The sequence below is a fragment of the Neoarius graeffei genome, chromosome 22 (genome assembly GCF_027579695.1).
Source record: "Neoarius graeffei isolate fNeoGra1 chromosome 22, fNeoGra1.pri, whole genome shotgun sequence".
Classification (NCBI taxonomy): domain Eukaryota; kingdom Metazoa; phylum Chordata; class Actinopteri; order Siluriformes; family Ariidae; genus Neoarius; species Neoarius graeffei.
In genome coordinates, this window is record NC_083590.1 from 12,153,412 (window position 1) to 12,175,155 (window position 21,744).

Below are 21,744 nucleotides of genomic sequence, written 5' to 3' on the forward strand. Positions count from 1 at the left end.
CTCTAGGTGAAAGCACCACCTGAAAGGCAGCTAGTTTTCCAAAAACTCCATAGAAAAAATGAATGGGAAATGTACCTGAGACTTTGAGCCGTTGGTGGCGCTAGAGAGTTTCACAGAATAATGAACAAAGCAATAGGACACCGAGTCCGATCGAGCCGCACGTTTTGATATATGGCTTGCCCGTGTGCGATGAACGGTTAATGAGTTATTCGCAATCAAAAATGTGTACGGAACCCATAGAAATGAATGGGATATTTCGGATGATTTTTTTGCGCCCTAGGTATAGCGCCCCCTAGTGGCCAGTTTGTCCCAATTTTTTTGCTGGCCTTTGTGGAGGGGTGCGGCATAATTCCACGAAGTTTCGTTAAGGTACGCCAAAGGGCGGCCGAGATATGAGCAAACTTCCTGAGTCGCATCTGCGTGGCCAATTTTGATTGGCTCCCACGGCCAAACGGTCCTGAAATCGCAAACACCGGGCAAGTGTATTATGCAGATTAGCCCCAAGAAGCCAACGACCAAGTTTGGGAGAAAGTGGTTAAAAATTGAGGGAGGAGAAGCAGTATGATCGATTTCCGCATAACTCAAAATGGCGGAAAATGTTTCAGGGTTGAAAATGACATCAAAGGGTGCTCTGGACTCGGCATGGGCCAAGGATTCCAGAGATACCAAGTTTTTGAAAATTGGACCAACGGTTCAAAAGTTACAAGCAGAAATGTACCAGCGACCTCGAGCTGCGGGCGCAAATTTGATTGGCTGCCACGGCCCCACGTTAATGAAATTCTGAACACTGGGTAATTGACTTGTGCAGCTTAGTGCACTGGTGCAAGTAACCAAGTTTGGGAGAAATGGGTCAAAAAATGAGGGATGAGAAGCATTTTAAGTGATTTTCACAAAATGCAAAATTGCGGGAAAACTTTCCAGTCTTGAAACTTTTGTCAAAGGGTGCACTGGATTCGGCCTGGCCCAATGAGTCCAGCGAAACCAAGTTTTCAAAAATTGGACCAACGGTTCAAAAGTTACAAGCGGAAACGTAACGGCGACCTGCACCCTCGAGTTTGAGCAGTTGGTGGCGCTAGAGAGTTTAAGGCAGTGACTTGAAACTTGCTGAGACGAACCTTGAGTGTGTGAAGAAACAGTGTGCAAAATTTCACAACGTTAAGGCGCTGCTAAGGAGACGCAGAGGGGGACGTTTGAAGTTTTCCAAAACCTCCATAGAAATGAATGGGAAATTTACACGAGACTTTGAGCCGTTGGTGGCGCTAGAGGGTTTCACACAGGAACGTTCAAAGCAACAGCACACCGAGTCCGATCGAGCCGCACGTTTTGATATGTAGCTTGCCCGTGTGCGATGAATGGTCACCGAGTTACACGCAATCAATTTTGCATGGAAAGATGAACAAGAATAAAATCAAAATGGCGGGAAAAGTAGGCGGGCGGAAAATGATGTCACAGGGTGCACTGGACTCGGCCAGAACCCAGAGTGTGTCAAGAAACAGTGTGGCAAGTTTCAGAGGAATGTGTGCAGGATTTCCGAAAAACCCATAGAAATGAATGGGATATTTCGGGTGATTTTTTCGCGCCTGCGGCGCGAAAAAATCACACAATGTCGTGCAAAGTAATAGAACACCGAGTCCGATCGAGCCACATGGTTTGATATGTCACTTGGCCTGTGTGCGATGCACGGTTAGTGAGGCATGAATGAGCAAAATTTGTGACTTCGAGCTGCTGGTGGCGCTAGAGAGTTTAAGGTGGCGAGTTGAAACTTGCTGAGAAGAACCCTGAGAGTGTCAAGAAACAGTGTGGCAAGTTTCAGAGGAATGCGTGTAGGATTTCCAAAAACCTCATAGAAATGAATGGGTAATAGCGGGTGATTTTTTCACGCCTGCGGCGCGAAAAAAATCACACAATGTCGTGCAAAGTAATAGAACACCGAGTCCGGTTGAGCCGCACGGTTTGATGTGTAGCTTGTCCGTGTGCGATGCACGGTTAGTGAGTCATGCATGAGCAAAATTTGTGATTTTGAGCTGCTGGTGGCGCTAGAGAGTTAAAGGTGGCGAGTCGAAACCAGCTGAGAAGAACCCTGAGTGTGTCAAGAAACATTGTGGCAAGTTTCAGAGGAATGCGTGCAGGATTTCCGGAAAACCCATAGAAATGAATGGGATATTTCGGGTGATTTATTCGCGCCCTAGGTATAGCGCCCCCTAGTGGCCAGTTTGTCCCAATTTTTTTGCTGGCCTTTGTGGAGGGGTGCGGCATAATGCCACGAAGTTTCGTTAAGGTACGCCAAAGGGCGGCCGAGATATGATCAAATATCCTGATTCGCGTCTGCGCGGCCAATTTTGATTGGCTACCACGGCTAAACGGTCCTGAAATTGCAAACACCGGGCAAGTGTTTCATGCAGATCAGCCCCAAGAAGCCAAAGACCAAGTTTGGGAGAAAGTGGTTAAAAATTGAGGAAGGAGAAGCAGTATGATTGATTTTCGCATAACTCAAAATGGCGGAAAATGTTTCAGGGTTGAAAATAACATCAAAGGGTGCTATGGACTCGGCATGGGCCAAGGATTCCAGAGATGCCAAGTTTTTGAAAATCGGACCAATGGTTCAAAAGTTACAAGCAGAAATGTACCAGCGACCTCCAGCTGCGGGCGCAAATTTGATTGGCCGCCACGGCCCCATGTTAATGAAATTCTGAACACCGGGTAATTGCGTTGTGCAGCTGAGGGCAATGGTGCAATTTACCAAGTTTGGGAGAAATGGGTCAAAAAATGAGGGATGAGAAGCATTTTAAGTGATTTTCACAAAATGCAAAATTGTGGGAAAACTTTCCAGTGTTGAAAATTTTGTCAAAGGGTGCCCTGGATTCGTCCTGGCCCACTGAGTCCAGCGAAACCAAGTTTTCGAAAATTGGACCAACGGTTCAAAAGTTACAAGCGGAAACGTACCGGCGAGTTTGAGCAGTTGGTGGCGCTAGAGAGTTTAAGGCAGTGACTTGAAACTTGCTGAGACGAACCTTGAGTGTGTGAAGAAACAGTGTGCAAAATTTCACGACGTTAAGGGGCTGCTAAGGAGACGCAGAGGGGGACGTTTGAAGTTTTCCAAAAACTCCATAGAAATGAATGGGAAATTTACACGAGACTTTGAGCCGTTGGTGGCGCTAGAGGGTTTCACACAGGAACGTTCAAAGCAACAGCACACCGAGTCCGATCGAGCCGCACGTTTTGATATATGGCTTGCACGTGTGCGATGAACGGTCACCGAGTTACACGCAATCAAAGTTTGCATGGAAAGATGAACAAGAATAAAATCAAAATGGCGGGAAAAGTAGGCGGGCGGAAGATGACGTCATAGGATGCGCTGGACTCGGCTGGGTCCCAGGATTCCAGGGAGACCAAGTTTTCGAAAATCGGACCAACGGTTGAAAAGTTACAAGCAGAAATGTACCTGAGTCTTGAGCCGTTGGTGGCGCTAGAGGGTTTAACTGAATGTCGGGCAAAGTAATAGCACGCCGAGTCCGACGTTTTCGTATGCAGCCTGCCTGCGTGCGATGCACGGTTATTGAGTTATTAGCAATCAAAATCGGTACGGAAGATGAATAAGAATAAGAATAAAAATAAGGAACGCATAGAATAACAATAGTGATGCGTGCTCTGCACTGCATCACTAATAAAGGCACTACGAGTCCATCTCAAAGAGTCGATTCATTCCCTGAACGACACATCACTCGGACTGAATCGGTTCTCCTGAAGTCAAAGTGTTTCTTTTTCAGCTGAGACGCCGTTATGTTGCTGTTGGGAGAAAATAATAATAAAAACTCCAACTCCAGGCAGAACCGGTGAGATTAATGAAGTCCAGCATGGAGTGCTGAGTAAAAGTAAGTGCTGTGTTGGCAGAGCATTTTTTTTTTTTTAAAGGATTTTCCACTAGGAGACCAACTGGTCTGGGCAATAGGCCCCAGAGTCCATCCGGCTGCACCGCTGCGGGATATCCTGTGATGCAAAATGCCGCATTACGAATCCTCGTTTCAGCCAGCATAATATCAACATAGTTAATGCAGTGCCAAGTTTTCCTTGTTAAATGTATACTTACATGGTACTTGGTTAATTAATTGCAACTGATTGAACCAAATGATAAGACATAACTTGGTTTAAAATTTGGTCTCCCAGTGAAGCTGGTTTGGCATTGACTAGGAGACCAAATCTGGCCACTGGGAGACCATTTGGTCTCCCAGTAACTATATGGAAAAAATGCTCTGTGTGTTGGAGAGAAATGTGGTTGTATTTGACTGAGCTCGTGTAAAAACAGCAGTAAAACTGCGGAATTGAAATCATCTTCCCTGTAAAGCTGCTGTTTATCGGCTGTGTGTTCTATATTCGAGTTTCTCTCTTCAGTTTCTCATCTATTAAACACTCAGAGTTTGGGGGAGTGTAACCGGAGCGCATGTAATGGCGCAGCTGGGCTTTCTGGGCGTCTCCGTTGTATTTGTTCTTGATCTCGTTGAGTGGAAAAGAAAAACAAAAATCACATTAAATGGTTTCAAAACGCCAAAATAACAACCACAAAAAAGTTTCTTCATGATTTTTTTTTTATATTAATACCAAACCTACACGACACAAAGTCGTTTCTACTGTCACTAAAAAGTGCAAACTACTCCATTTTGTTCATCAATTATTTTATGTCATTGTTTATTCATCACTTTTAATGAACTGGACAGAAATTACTCATTTAAACGCAACAAAAACCCATTTAATGCTGGTAAAGAAAACAGTATTAGACTTAAAGTAGCTTTTCAATGATTTCAGTCACCTTCAGATGTGGATTTTTTTTTTTTCAGTTTTAAAGGAATAGAAAATGTAAAGTAAAGACATGCATGGGTTGGTAGCTTGTAATATTGAGAGCCTGTAAGAAAAGTTTCAGGCATGTTTGACCATTTATAAGAAAGTTGGGTGATGCGTGACGTCATTTGGGTGCGAGGCTGAGTGTATACTTCAGAACTGATGGAGCAAAGCGAAAGCTCTACGAAGGTGACCGTCATTTTTTTCACTATACATCTGAAATAGTGTATTAGTGAGCTGCAACCCTGACTTGCAGACAAACCTGAACTCTTTACCTCATGGGCGTAAAAATGCGTATGGACGCGTCCATACCAATATTCAGCTGAGTTTAAAATGTCCATACCATTTTTGAATGGCGATGCGGGAAACGCTGAATAAAAACACCAAAAGCAGTATCGCTTCCAGCTGACTTTCAGTTGTGAACAGACCTCTCAAAGATGGCTGACTATTGGTGGGGACAGGTAAAAAAAGGTTTATGAAGCTTTGATTGGCCCACCTCCCGTTGCCTTGACGTTGCTATAGTTTTTTTTGTTGTCATTGGCTGTAAGCAGTAGCAAGCAGTAAAATCAGCATCCAGCTCGCTGCTACAGCAAAACAGCACACAGGCAGTGATGTTGGGCAATAAAAGAAAACGTAAGGAGGACATAAGACATTATTTTACCCAGTCAATGGTAAGCTATTCAAAACAAAATAGCCTTGTTAGAGAACCTCTTCACAGTGACGTTTTCTTCTGCCAAGCGCTCGACTCCAATTGTTTAGCTTCTGCCTCAGAAGGCAAAAACGCCTTAAAATCTAGCAGTTGTATACACCGTCTCTCACTCACACACACACACACACACACACACACACACACACACACACACACTAATAAATGCTTGTAGGTAATGCTAAATGTTTACTTATATTTACTGTAACAGCAAGGAGTTTGTTTGCAATCTCTCTCTCTCTCTCTCTCACACACACACACACACACACACACACACACACAAATAAATGCTTGTAGGTAATGCTAAATGTTTACTTATATTTACTTTTTTCTTGCTCATTGTTTGCATGTATATGCATATGTATATATGCATGTGTATATGCGTATGTATGTAACCTCTGCAATAAAATGTAAAAATGTGAAACAATTGTCACTTAACCCTTTCAACTTAATGAATAAACATTTTTGCAAAATGCACTACAACTACCAAAACTCTTCATACTTCTACCACCCATACCTACATTACTTCCAGATTCTGAAATTGCAGTAACTCAAAAGGAAGCACATGATGTTTCAAATGTGTGAAAATAGTAAAAGTTGTGTGAAAATGAAGCAGCAGCACATAATTTTGATTGATTGTGTTGTTGTATTTTGGGTAGGTCATCCACTACAGCGAAATTCGCAGCAACTTCAATGTCCACTTTCTCTGTGTGATAATGTATTGCCCGTATACATGCAGATGTTAGCCTAAGACTAAGTGTACCTGGTGCTAAAAATCAAAATAACACAAAGGAATGGACAACCAATCATTTGCACAGTGTAGGCCACATTTCATGCGACAACCATGGCGCACTGGGGCGCTTGGCCAAATTATGTCCCCACCAATATCAACACCGTTTTTACGCCCTTGCTTTACCTGTAAAACAAGGCTGAAACTGTGTGTTCCACTACTCATTAGCACGCTTGGCATGCTCTCGACTCATTCATGAAAAACTTCATCAAGACGTTCCCAGGCTCGCCTACCGTAATAGGCAATCCAACCCCCGCGGCAATGCAGAAAGAGGGTAAACAAACACCGCTTTACTATACAGGATTCATTTTGTAATGAAGTTTGTCTTCGAAAGTTTATTAATTTATTTATTAGTTGAGCGCCAGGCAGTGAAAGACTACCACAAGTCAAAAAAACATCCTTGTTAGCAAAACCCTCTTAAAGCATTAAAACACATTACTGTGGATGAGAGGTGGTGAAGGCTTTTATAAGCAGGTGTGTGTGGGGTGTGTGTGTGGGGGGGGGGGTGAGAGCAGGGTGTCAGCCGTGTGTGAGACCCGGGAGAGCGAGATAGAGAGGCTGGCAATTTTGCTGGAGGCTGGGTGTGAGAGCGGAGATCTGGGGAAATGATTTGAAGTAACCAAGGTAAGCCAAACAAAACAGTTGCACTTCCAATTATGGTACCTGTTAGGGGTGGGTATTGCCAACAACCTCGCAATACGATACACATCACGATACAGGGGTCACGATACGATACGTATTGCGATACATGTGCATCCCGATACATGGTCTTTAAGGCGATACGTATCCCGATATTTCACATTACTTTACATACATTTTTAAGAAAACAGACATATACCCAAATGTTATTTTTTTATTTTGCTGTAGAGCAACAGTTACACTGTAGTGCATGTAAAACATGACATTAACAAGGCTGTAGTGCAGAAATAAAGCTGCCTTTGAAAAAAGTAAACTTAAAACATGGCCTTAACAAGGCTGTAGTGCAAAAAAAGATGGCTTTGATAAAAATAAACTTAAAACATGGCCTTAACAAGGCTGTAGTGGAAAAAAAAGCTTTGATAAAAGTAAACTTAAAACATGGCCTTATCAAGGCTGTAGTGCAAAAAACAGATGGCTTTGATAAAAGTAAACTTAAAACATGGCCTTAATAACAAGGCTGTAGTGCAAAAATAAAGCTGCCTTTAAAAATACTTAACTTAAAACATGGCCTTAACAGGAACAAGGCTGTAGTGCAAAAAAGATTGGCTTTGACGATACCAAATGACAGACAATAAATCCTAACCTACTTCTTTAGGTACATTCACAAGTTTTTGTTAAGAAACAAAAGCTGGTCTACATGGGCTGGTTTGATAACACTTCTCTCAGCTGTAACTATATCACCAGCGGTGGAGAATATTCTCTCTGCCGCCACACTTGTTCCTGGCACACACAGTGTTTTTCTAGCCAGATGGGATAGCAGTGGAAACATACCTTCATGTTTTCTCCACCAAGTTAGTGGGTCAGCTGAAAGCTCTAATGATTCAGTGGCTCTGTATGTTTTTACCTCGCTCATTGCCTGTGCAATGGGAGTGGGTTGACTAGCCTGCTGTGACTTTGGTGAGAATGTCTCTCCAAATAAATCAGAGCACAGCTCTTTTTATAGGGTGGCGGTTGTGTTGGAACTTCAAGCTCTCCTTCAACAGCAGGCTCATGGTCATCCTCAGTAGCCTTCCTCTGAAATACAAAATAAAAACATTTGTTACTAAGAAGTGGTCATAGATTTACAAGTCGTTTAGGTCTGCATTACTTTTGTTAATATTGTATTGTATTAGTTTGGAGTGTTAGTAGTAGTGGTAGTAGTAATATACTCAATCATTTTAAAAGCAGCAGTAAAATAATAATGTAAAAAAAAAAATAAATACTAACCTCTGATAGTTCAGCTGCCTCTCCTCCCAATGCTGCAAAGATGTCATCTCTTTCCCCCTCTGTAAGGAAGGGCAGGGCTTTGAAGCGGGGGTCCAGAGCTGAAGCCATCTGAAGAAAGGATTTGTTGGCATACCTCTTCCCCAGGTCTTGTGCGTTTTTGATGTCTTTTATTATCCCAGAGTCATTAGTTTGCTCCTTGGTGCTCTGGAACAGCTGTGCCTGTAAAGGGGCAATGATGGACACTGTGGGTGTTTTTCTTCTGACATCACAAGAGTTGCAACTTTCAGAGGCCGCAGGGTTTTAGCAACGTCTTCAGCGTTGGAGAGGTCTGCTTCTGATAAAGTCCACAGCTCCTTGGCATTCTTGCGCACCTCAGAGGAGAGCAATGTGGCACAGATAGCGGGCTGCTGCTCGAGGAAGCGCTCCAGCATATCGAATGCACTGTTCCACCTGGTAGACACATCAGTCATGAGTTTGTGCTGGGGTAGGTTGAGGAGCTTTTGTTTTTCCTGTAGGACCTGGCTGGCCAGCGCACTCTTTCTGAAAAACGCCACAATCTGTCGAATCTTTCCCAACAGCTTTCCAACTGCAGCTGCCTTAAGGGCACGTTGGGCTGCCAAATTCAAGGTGTGTGTAAAGCATTGCACATGTAGCAGTTTGGCATGCTCTGCAGCAATAGCCATATTTGAGGCGTTGTCCGTCACCAACACTGGTTCTTTTTCTGTAATCCCCCACTCCTCAAAGACCTCGAGCGGCAACTCCCCCAGATTCTGTCCGCTGTGGCTGCCGAACGACACTCTGGTTTGCAGAACATACGAAACCAGTTCCCAATTTAAAGAAATGTAGTGGCATGTCAGCGTTATATAGGACTGTGTTGCCCTCGACGTCCACCCATCACATGTAATGGCTACTCTGCTTGCTTTTGAAATGGAATCGATTACGTGTTGTTTTACCTCAGCATACAAGCGAGGCACAGCGGTTTCTGTTATGAAGCGACGAGTCGGTATAGTGTAGCGTGGTTCACATTCCTCAATTAGTTCTCGGAAGCCTTCGTTTTCAACTGAGCTGTACGGACGCAAGTCTTTGCATATGTAGAATAATAGTGCTGCAGTGATTTTTTTTTTTGAGCCTTTGGTGATGTTGGGGGGAAATTTTGTCTGAAACCCCGCCGTCAGATTTGCTTGTGTCGTTGTGCTACCACTAGCATTCTTTACTTGCGAAATGCTAGCGTGATGTCGGGTCATGTGGAGGTGCAGATTTGTAGTATTGCCACAGTACTTAACTTTCATTCGGCAGTGTTTGCATACTGCGTGTGTCATGTCCAGGTCCACCTTTACCTGTTGTTTGGTAAATCCAAAATGCTCCCAAATCCATGCCTTGAATTTGGCTGGGGGTGAAAATATTTTCTCTTCACCGTCTTCGTCCATGTTTTGTGTGTGTGTGTGTGTGTGTGTGTGTGTGTTCGTTCACTTCTTCTACTGTTAGCAGCGCTGCCACTTATGGCGCTACCACCTTGTGTGGTCGAAATGCGCATTGCATAACAAGGAGCAGTTGTCAGGTGCAGTTTTCAGAAACTTGATAAACTAATTGTTTGTTGCACGTGAAATATCGATACTGACGCCTCCGTATCGATGCGTGTATCGTGAAGAGGCCTGCGACGATGTATCCCCGTATCGATATTTTGAACACACCCCTGGTACCTGTGCAATTTCCCGATCTGTCCGTTCCACTTCTTAGAAATCCCAGTCCTGTATTCCACCACGACCAGTAAAATCCATCCAAAAGACACCTCCGAAACACTTCTTCCGAATGCTAAAACGGGCTCCTCAGCCACATGCAACGATGTGCCGTTCATGGTAACTCTCACCATAGTTTGGCGTTTCACTTCTTGTTTTGTCAAAAGACCGTGACCTGCCGTATCATACTAGGCCACTTGTGATTGGTCAGACAATTAAGAAAGAGGAAAGAAACTACTGATTTCTTGTAAAGTTATATAAATGAAATAAGTGCATGTGTGTGAATGGAAACGTGATGTTAGATTAAAAAAAATGCACTTTGACAGAGGGCCATTCTGTCACAATGTGAACATTACAGGAAGATGCACTTGTACGAAAAAAGGCGGAAATATTGCCAGAAACACCAAAGCTGCTGGTATGGTATGAATTTATTTGGTAAAATTCATACATGTAAAAGATACAGTATAAATAGCACCAAGGACAACACAAAGTATAAAATACACTTATTTCCGATGTGGTTCTCTTGATGACAGCAGGAAACAATAAAATATAAGAGACAATAATAAATTGACAAATGTATAAAGAAAAAAATATTCCATTTCCATTCCATTGCAATCCATGTCGCAAGTGACAGTTGGAGACCCCAGATTCATCAGACTATCTCTTTCGATGAGTGCGTCTAGCCGCCGCTCTTTCCAGAAGACTGGCATCAACCAAAGCCCTTCCACATCTTATTTTGCATGTGTCACGATCAGCTGGGTCATTCCATGCCAAATCAACAAGAGGTTATGCTCGACCATCTCAGATTTCAATGAAATTTGGAGGGCTCAGAGATGCTATTAAAAGAAGTTAATCCCCAAAACTTGAGCTTCCTATCACCAATAGTTTCAGAGATACAGGCATTTGAATTTTTCGATTTTTTGTTTTTTGCTCAAAACATATTTCAAAGTGCAATATAATCTTTATTATGCAAGATAGAAACCTAAAATTTTGCACAGAGAGACTCAATGTCTTGTACTACAAGCTTCAACTTAGAATTTCAATGGTCATTGTATATTAGATGGTGATTTTAACAAGGAAATTAAAAAGACAAATTTGCATTTTTTGCATTTTTAACTCGTTCTGGAAGCTTGCCTGTGGCAGTAATGCTTAAACTAAGAATGCTATTCAAATCTACACAGAAATATCTACCAATTTCAGTTTTACCAAGTCTCCACTATTCCTAGTTTGTCTGTAATAGGGTTTTGAAATTCGCCAATTTCTAAAACATGCCATTTTCAGTAGCAAGAAATCCAATGTGCGATAGCAGTTAGGAACTTGTAAATTTTTTTCAGTAATCCCCAAGACCCATATTTTATATTTCCAAATTTTTGTTCTGTGTCTCTCAAGTATTTTTAAACTACAGGGGTTTAAAAAATCCATTTTCACCAAATTCGAATTTTTGATATATTTTCATATAACTGATATTTGAGGGTTAATAAATGCTTCAATAAGGCTCAAATAGGTTAGGAGACATGTTTCTTCCTCAATTTTAAATAAAATTTCAATTAATGCTCAGTATTAATTATTTGTAAATTGATTTTAATCTAAGACTGTGTAACATTAGCAATCAATGACCAGCTATTGTGTACCAGTCAACAGCCAGCTTTATCAATATCAACACAGCACAATAGGTGACCTTTGATACCAGAACAGGTGGCTCATATCTTATAGTTTTAGAGTCTGTAAATACTTGTTCAGATAACATTATATTGCTTGGATTATATTAAATACATTGTAATACAGAGCACTGAGAAAATTTACCAAATGTTATTAACTGAATGTGTTTCTTTGCAAGGATTGGATATTTTGAATAGTTGACTAGGGAATTTAATTGTAGTTGCTTTCAATTTGAGATCAGTATAAATGAGTTTGTTCTTAGACATCTAGAAATGGCTGAACTTCCTCCCTGTTCTATAGGAATTGGACTAAAGAAAGTTTATGGCAGTCAGAATCTAACATACAACAGAAATTGTAAGTTAAATACACACTCTCAGTATAGTTTGGAGCAAATTTCATTAATTAATAAAATTTCATTTTAGAACGTAAAGTTTCTTCTACTCATTGCAGCTTTGCTTTGCCATATGCAGCTTTCTGTTTGTGGCTATACTTGGCAATTTTCAGTGGAGAGCAACCAATTGACACAAGGCTTTTGTCAAGTGATTCAGCTACCTCACCAGTGTATGTTGGATCCACATCTACACACATGCTCTCTTGTTCTGATTCTGTAGAACCTGCTGAATCTGCTTGGCTTAAATGTTCTTTCACTCTGTGAACATTTAGAACACAATTTTTGTCCAGGTTTAATATTTTTATTTATCAGTTTTGAAAGTGAATCTGCTGTTTCAGGAAGAATTGAACGTAATTCTGTTTTAACTTTTTTCTTGTGCCTTTCATATGGATCACAACAACTTTTCTTTTTTTTTAATGTGTTATTTATTTATTTTTTTAATTTATTTGCTAACAAATACAAACAAATACAAAGTAAAAAGGACAGAATGAAACAAATCAATACATACACATGACATACAACAGAAGCACTGACGTAACTAACAACAATTTCAAAGGCTGGACAATACTACTAATATGTTAACAAAGAGATGTAACAGAACACATGGAGACAAATTCGACAAAGATAAACAAGAGCTATATTGCTGTATAGAGGAGGATGGGTGGGGTTGATTAGGGGTAATGAATGTGCATATGAGATAGAGGAGGGTAGGTGGGGGAGATTTGGAGGGGTGTTGGGCCTTGAATTATGGGTGGAGGGACAGTGTGTATATGTTGGGGGGGAGCGGGATATGTGAAAGTAAGCACGTGTGTGTGTGTGTGTGTGTGTATAAGCAGTGCTGGTCTGTGTCGGGCCAGGGAGAAGGAAACTGGATCATAATGAAAGGGGGAGGGGGAGTATTATTTTATTTGCTAATCATTTGTGTTAGTAAATTTTTTATAGATAGAAATTCTAAAAATAATAGTTATTTAATAGTTAATTATGATGACTACCTGAGCACCTGTTATGGCTATGGTGCCAGCCCCCCCTGCCCAAGGTGATTCATGATGGGACGACAGAGGGGAGGGGGAGGTACTGCATGAGGCAGGGCTCCGGGCTCACAACAACTTTTCTGTAGCTCTTCATATTTCATCAGAAACAGTTTCTCATGATGCAGACATACTGTGTCTGTGCTTGAAATGTTCACAAGTTCAGTTCTCTGTTTAATTAATGAAATTTGCTCCAAACTATACTGAGAGTGTGTATTTAACTTACAGTTTCTGTTGTATGTTAGTTTATGGCAGTCAGAATCTTTCTTTAGTCCAATTCCTATAGAACAGGGAGGAAGTTCAACCATTTCTAGATGTCTAAGAACAAACTCATTTATACTGATCTCAAATTGAAAGCAACTACAATTAAAGGATATGGGACACGAAACATAAAAGCACGCTATATCAGTTTCTTTCCATTAAAAATATGAATTAATTGCATCAACAAATACAAAATCATCTATTAAATTCAGCAAAATCGTTATATTCGTGATGATTATATGGCATTTCTGCTCGACTTCCGATATGCGTTTTTTGCAACCGGAAGAGCCGCTGTCACGTGATCATGCGTAACAAAAACTTTCGGGCACAGCATAAGCGGGTAGATGAATGGAGAAGTGGATGACAAGAAAATTGTTTTTATAGTCTTTAAAGTACATTGGACATCATACATTGGACATCATGGTGTATTGTGCTGCTTATGGTTGCAATAATTCCAATGGGAAATGCCCTGGAGTAAGTTTTTTTGCATTCCCCAAGGACCCGAAGCTGAGGAAAGTGTGGGCTCACCTGCGCATGCGCAGTAGGCTTGGCGCATGCACAGTAGGCTTGGTAGGACAAATCCAAGAGGTAGGATAACTTTACAGAACACCTGTTGAAAAAACTTTGCACCTACTGTTTCCCACAAACTGTGTTCGGACCATTTCACTGTGGATTCTTTCAACATTAATACTCAGGTACTGAGCGATATTAATTCATGAAACAGGAAGTATAAGGATGAGAAAAAAAAAACAGTTTAAATCAGGAAGCTGCGCACATTTACGCCAGGCTGCACAAATGTGCGCAGCTTCCCGATTTAAACTGTTTTTTTCCTCATCCTTTTACTTCATGTTTCATTAATTAATATCGCTATTTATTTTTTTTTTTAAATCGGATCTGCGCGATTCAGCCGTGAAAAAGCCAGCATCCGCCGAAAGGCGCGCTGTTTGCATCCCTGCACGGAGGCCAGGGGACAGGGCAGGAATATTTTTGTTGATATGAGTGATCCGGTGCGATTTCGCGACCCCCCCCCCGTTGAAGACCTCTGCGCTAAGCGACTGAAAGTCGAGGTAAGGATTAGTATTATAATTTTGGGTGTATCAGTTATTGATTATCATAATTCTGACTCATTTCGCCATTTTGAATGTTTTCATCTCGGACTCTGGAAGCATTGTATCTCAATCAATCTCGAAAAATATCAGCAAAAAAAAAAAACTAGCTTGCAACGGACTTTAGCTAGATCTATGATGAACTTTCAATGTATGATACAAAAATAATACTTCTTTCAACAGATCATTAGCCTTTGAGCAGAATTGTTTTTCACTTACCAGGAAGTGTTATCGAGCCGATCCGTTTCATGAGGGCTGAATGAACTCTCACTCTCAGAATCATCTGACCCGTCAGAGTAAAGACAAGATCTATGTTCATGTGAATTTCCAGCTATTGGTTCGAATTGATAGGGTTTAACTTCACATCTCTGTGAAACATCGGGAATATCACTGTCGATGGTGTCCATTTCGGTAACCTGTTTACGTTAGATTCCCAAGCGCTAGCTCCTTGGAAAGTTTTTGTTGCGTCACGGGTCATGTGACCACCTAGCTCATTAACGTATCCTTGTTTTACGCTGATGTATAAAAAAACTTGAATAATGTGATGATTTTCACATTTTTGACACCCTGCAGTGATTTTAGATGGCATTTCTTATGTCCTTTATACATAATTATGCCCAGGTAAAAATCCATGTCCCATATCCTTTAAATTCCCTAGTCAACTATTCAAAATATCCAATCCTTGCAAAGAAACACATTCAGTTAATAACATTGGTAAATTTTCTCAGTGCTCTGTATTACAATGTATTTAATATAATCCAAGCAATATAAATGTTATCTGAACAAGTATTTACAGACTCTAAAACTATAAGATATGAGCCACCTGTTCTGGTATCAAAGGTCACCTATTGTGCTGTGTTGATATTGATAAGGCTGGCTGTTGACTGGTACACAATAGCTGGTCATTGATTGCTAATGTTACACAGTCTTAGATTAAAATCAATTTACAAATAATTAATACTGAGCATTAATTGAAATTTTATTTAAAATTGAGGAAGAAACATGTCTCCTAACCTACTTGAGCCTTATTGAAGCATTTATTAACCCTCAAATATCAGTTATATGAAAATATATCAAAAATTCGAATTTGGTGAAAAATGGATTTTTTTAAACCCCTGTAGTTTAAAAATACTTGAGAGACACAGAAGAAAAATTTGGAAATATATGAGTCTTGGGGATTACTGAAAAAAATTTACAAGTTCCTAACTGCTATCCCACATTGGATTTCTTGCTACTGAAAATGGCATGTTTTAGAAATTGGCGAATTTCAAAACCCTATTACAGACAAACTAGGAATAGTGGAGACTTGGTAAAACTGAAATTGGTAGATATTTCTGTGTAGATTTGAATAGCATTCTTAGTTTAAGCATTACTGCCACAGGCAAGCTTCCAGAATGAGTTAAAAATGCAAAAAATGCAAATTTGTCTTTTTAATTTCCTTGTTAAAATCACCATCTAATATACAATGACCATTGAAATTCTAAGTTGAAGCTTGTAGTACAAGACATTGAGTCTCTCTGTGCAAAATTTTAGGTTTCTGTCTTGCATAATAAAGATTATATTGCACTTTGAAATATATATGTTTTGAGCAAAATGCAAAAAAAAAAATCGAAAAATTCAAATGCCTGTATCTCTGAAACCGTTGGAGATAGGAAGCTCAAATTTTGGGGATTAACTTCTTTTAATAGTATCTCTGAGCCCTCCAAATTTCATTGAAATCCGAGATGGTCGAGCATAAATTTGTCAGATTTGTTGATTTGGCATGGAATGACCCATGTTATTAAAATATTTTCGGGGGCCGTTGACCCCCCCCCATTTCAGGGTTTTTTCCTTTGCTCCACTTTCATCTCTAATGTAAGAAAAAAAGAGAATGAATAGGGCCGGTGCCATGATACAGCCTTATCGAAGGCCAGAAGAAACTACGAATTCCTTGGAAAGCTCTCCTGCAACAGATATTTTGGCTTCCATACCCTTGCGGAAGTTCTTGATGATGATCACAATCTTTGGTGGTATCCCAATCTTGAGCAGAAGGTTCCACATGAGAGGCCTGTTGATGGAATCGAAGGCTTTCACAAGATCTACGAATATTACGTGGAGCTCCTGGTGTTGCTCGCGGCACTTCTCAATAAGCTGTCTCATGGCGAACATCATGTCATTGGTGGACCTACCAGCTCTGAAGCTGCACTGTGCCTCTGGATAGTGTTTTTCAACGCATGGCCATATCCGGTTGAGAATGACTTTGGCCTAGAGTTTTCCTATGATGGAGAGCAGAGTAATCCCCCTGTAATTGCCACATGTGAAGCGGCAGTTCTTTTTGAACAGAGTAACAATGATGCTGTCTTTGAATTCCTGTGGCACCCTTTCTTCTTGCCAAATACTCAGAAGGAGCTTATGAAGCTGGGTCAATAGAGGACGTCCGCCAGCCTTGAGCACTTCAGGAGGTATACCATCTGGTCCAGGAGCTTTATCATTGGCAAGTTGTTTTAAGGCCTTCTCGATTTCAGCCTCAGTAGGTGGTACAGCAAGCTCAGTCTGCTCTTCCTCCTGCAGAATGTCATCAAGAACTGCCATGTTTACTGTGCTTGGTTGGTTTAGCGGAGTAGAAAAGTGTTCTTGCCAGTGTTGTAGTATGTCCTCATTTTCAGTGAGCCCATTGCCTTCAGAGTAGTCAATAGGAGTGAGGCCTGGCGAGCGTCTTTGAGAGATCAGTTTCACCACTTTAAAAAAGCTTTTGGAATTGTGTCTTTCAGCAAGTGCTTCAATTTCACAGGCTTGGTCTAGCCACCACTGATTTTACAGGTGGCGCAACTCTCTTTGGCAGGAGTTCCTTGCTGCTCTGTAGCGTTGGCAACTCTCTGGGGTGTCATTGTGGAGGACCTGTTGGTAAGCTAGTTGTTTCTGCTTGAGAAGGCTGGTGATGGTGTTATTCTCATGGAACCAATCTCGGTGTTTCCTCTTGGCAAAACCAACTGTTTCTCTGGTGGAAACATGGAGAGCCTCATGGAGGCTCTTGCAGTGTTAATCTAGTGATTCCACGTTGAGATCCTTGATGTTTTCAGAGATCCTCTGTTCCAGTTGGTTGCTTAATTTGGGCAGTTTCAAATGGGCTACATCGAGGCAGCGTAGCCCAGATTTCTTTTTGCAGGATGGTACATGAAAACGTAGTTGTAACCGCGCGCAAACAAGCCTGTGGTCAGCCCAACAGTCTGCACTGCGGCAGACATGGGAGTCAACAAGGTCTGGCCTGAAGTGTTGGCGAATAATAATATAATTGATCGTGTGCCAGCGTTTTGATCTGGGATACATCCATGTGCCTTTGTGAATGTCAGGATGGGAGAACATTGTGTTTGAGATGGTGAGCACATAGTTCAAGCAACATGATTCCCTGGTTGTTTTCCTGACCAAGACCATGAGGGCTGGTGACATTTGGCCAGGTCTCTTGGTCACACCCAACTCTGGCATTGAAATCACCAAGAAGAAAAAGACGATCATTTCTGGGAACAGACGCAAGCACTTCAGTTTGCTGGTCATAGAAACTGGTCCTTTCCTCAATGGGTCTCTTGAAAGTAGGGGTGTAAACACTGACAGTGGTGTGGCAGGTGTTACCTAGCTTTATGCGCATATTCATTATACGGGAGTTGATCCCCTTCCAACTGACAACTAGCAGATGCACGTGGTTCTTTTAATGCTATTGCAACACCTTGCTTTACTTGGTCACAGCTTCTGCCGGAGTGTATGAAGGTGTAGTCAAGTCAACTTTATTGTCAAATATGCTATACATGCTCGACATACAGCACAGATGAAATTTCAGTCCTCTCTGACCCACGGTGCAAACAGGCAATGCAATAAGTAAAAATAGAATTGAAAAAAAAACAAACAATATAAACAGTATAAACACTCTAGATAGGAACTAGACATAGACTAAACACTCAAACAATATAAACAGTATAAATAAACAGTATAAACACTAGATAAGAAGAACTAGACTAACTGCCATCCATGAATTCCCCTTCCTCTGGGATATGGCATTCACTCAGGCAGGCAAGATCTATGTTAAGATGTTCGAGCTCGGCTGATACTAAGGCAGATCTGCATTCAGGAGCTTGGCGCTTGGTTGTTGTGGCATCTGAGAGAGTTCTTACATTCCAAGATGCTAATTTGATCTGCCTCATAAAATTTTTGTGGGTACGTTTGGGCTTGTTGGAGCCATAGGGTCCTTGCAGCTTTGCCAGTGGCTTGTCATTAGCACATTGCTGCTGCCCAGCTGTGTGATGCAGGTAGTTAAGTCTCTTGAGTAGGGTCTGTAGCGGGTATAAGAATCCACGACTGAGGGCTGCTAACCTCAGGCTGTGGGTGAGTAGGCTGCCCTCTTCTGTACTCACGTCCCCCAATGGCATCGGTGTAATAGTGGATTCGTGGGAGACGCATATCTGTGACGTCGTATGCCAGTAGAGTGGTCAAAAAAAAATATATGCTAAATGTAATTATCAGAGAATATGGAAATGGCATCAAAATGATAAACTAGAAAAGCACTCAGAGAGTGCAGACCTCCGCCAAGAATCCTTTAAAAAAATCCAGGATCCAGAAGGTGATCCGGATCACCGCCAAAATTTAATGGATTGTTACTTGTGCCCAGTCACACACCTGGAAAAAATTTCAGAGCAATCCGTTCATTACTTTTTCTGTAATGTTGCTAACAGACAAACCAACCAACAAACCAACGCTACTGAAAACATAACCTCCTTGGCGGAGGTAATTAGTTATATATACATCATAAAACTGGGTTTGGAATTTATTCCATAAAAAACTGTTTCACGTGTTTGACTAGATTGCAGTGATGGAGGTCGGCTATTCCACAAACAAATCCCTGTAAATCTAAAAGAACTCCGAATGGTTTCCGTAAAGTGACGTCACCTACAATACACGGCCATATTCGACAAAATGGACCACAGCGACATTTCTTCAGTGATTTCCTCGAGTATTTGAGAATGACATGAATAACAATGATCATGGAAAACAAGCATTACCAAAACAATTAGTTACACACAAGTGAACAATAGAGTTGTTTTAGTCATTACCGAGGCTTTTCTGACAACATTAAATCAAAGCAAGACACCCAACAACCATCAAGCCGCTCAGCTGCATCAGCAATTATTACGTTTATGCCCAAAGGAACTCAACATCATGCTTAATAAAAAAAGTTAGGGAAGCCATAAAAAGTGTTTTCTTACCCTTTGAACTTCTCTTGTGCGGACTACTGACCGTGTTGTCTCATTTGTCTTGTCCGGTTTTTGGCCGAAGATTGTGGGAACTGCATCTGGATGCAGTGCTGGCTTGTACAGTATTCCGAATGCTGGTGCATTGTTTGAGTGAAACATTGTTTGAGTGAAACAATTTTCTTCAAAATGTTCCGAGCAAACGAGTTGCGTAAAGCAGCGTTTGTTTACCCTCTTTCTGCATTGCTGCAGGGTTTGGACTGTCTGCTACGGTAATTACAGTAGGCTAGCCTGGTGACGTCTTGATGAAGTTTTTCATGAATGAGTTGCAAGCATGCTAAGCGTGCTAACGAGTGCTTATGCTGCCAGGAACATGTAAAAACTCACGCACTTGCCTCTTCAACAGATTTCGGTAAGTCAGATTGTATGCAGATCTGTTTGTAGGTTGTCCAGCAAGGTTGCAGTCCACAGAATGAGGGGTCATGGCAGCACTACCTGTACCGGGGATATAAATATGAAAAGTTTACCTCCCTTTATTCAGTCATATAGAAATACATCAGCTGTTCACTCTTCCCTCGCTGTTGATCAGTGACATCAGTATTATATTTCCCTATCCACTTTTTTGTTAGAGAAATGGAATTTCATTTTTTTGCATATAAACTTGTAATGAAATAATCTCCAGCCAGAGGCAGCTTCAAGTCTTACTCACGATGCAGAGTTTCTGTGTCTTGCGCTCAAATGAGATCAGAGCACTACTGGAAATGATTGGGGGGATTTTTCTGATTGGTTAAAATATTTGCAGTGGTGGCTTCCATGAAATCATCCATTCTGCATAGAAACCTGACATTTGGAGATGGATATCTTAGTTGTGTGAGCTCCTTATTTTCAGTTTTTCACATGAATTGTTAGATTATGATAGTTTATATCTTCATAACTATATTTTAAAAATGGGTTTTCTTTTCTTTTAACTACATGCTTATTTTGTCTTTTCTAGGAGTGAAATTAATTCCAGCAGAAGAGATCCACGTCTGCAGGAATCAGTGAGTCCATGAGCTGTGTCCATACACTAATATTCAAAAATGGAGAGCTGTGACCTGGACACAGATAATGTGACCCCACCCTCAGAAAAGTGGTAAGCTGCCATGTTCTAATATTTTAGTCATTAATATTTGGATCATTTTGGTGGCCAGAATGGACAAGCGGGTTAAGCGAAAAAGGACACGTCTACCCATCTTAAGTCTAAACAAATTCCAATCTTATCTCGGCTCTCCCAGCCAGCACTGCCTTCAAGGCTGTCGCTGTAGAAACACGATTCTCCCCCTGGAGTTCACTGCAGTGAGCCTCTGTGTGCGCGTGCTTTTTTTTTTCCTCTATATACTTTCTGTCTGTACTATGAAAGCTAAGTCGAACCAGAGTCAAATTCCTCGTGTGTGTAACATACCTGGCAATAAAGTGCTTCTGATTATTTTTTTCGCGGTCCAGTTTCCATCAAATCCTGCGTTCTGATTGGCTGGCGGGTGGACCCGTATCCTACGATATGGACCCCAGTTACAGAACCCAGTTACGGACCTCTGGCAACTCGCTCGTTCACAACAACAAACATGGTAGCATTTTTTGTCAACATTTATCTTTTTTTTTTTTTAAGATTTATTTATAAGATTATCAAAAATCTTATAAATTTTTGCCAGGATTTCTCAGGAGAATAGCATTAATTTTACAGCATGGATAGTGATAACAGTGTTCACAGCGAAAGCGAGTTTTACTACCCTGAGAAAGAAGAAATAAAAGAACTTTTCAGGAGAAAGCTAAAAACTGTTGCTAACGCTGAGCAAAAACATGGCTGAATCCTGAATGACTCAATTTTGTATAAATAGGGGACTACATAGGCGGCAAAATGTAGTTTTTTTTTTTTTTTTTCCTGCCATGGAAGTGCACTTGTTTACCGAGGAGGAAGCAACTTGCATTACAGCCGTGAATGAGGATTCAAAATGGCACCTCGGCTCGGTTTTCCCTTTCGGGCGCTCTCGTTTTCTGTTAGAATTTGGTAAAGAAAAAAATAAATATATTATTTACCAGCTTAAGGTCGGTCCGTATAGTGAAATACTGTGACCTC

General features: G+C 41.2%; 1 protein-coding gene across 6 annotated transcripts in view; it reads left to right on the plus strand.

Annotated features, from left to right (window-relative positions):
* Positions 1-3,747: 3,747 nt before the first annotated feature.
* LOC132870646 (NACHT, LRR and PYD domains-containing protein 12-like) overlaps positions 3,748-21,744 on the plus strand; it is a 426,251-nt gene continuing 408,254 nt past the window's right edge. For all 6 annotated transcript variants that reach the window (XR_009651160.1, XR_009651159.1, XR_009651161.1 and 3 more), the window contains exons 1-2: positions 3,748-3,872; positions 20,626-20,763. Coding sequence is in view for 2 of the 6 variants with exons in the window: in XM_060904396.1 (XP_060760379.1) it covers positions 20,711-20,763 (53 nt within the window). In the remaining 4 variants the exon portion in view is untranslated. The remainder of the gene's footprint in view (positions 3,873-20,625; positions 20,764-21,744) is intronic.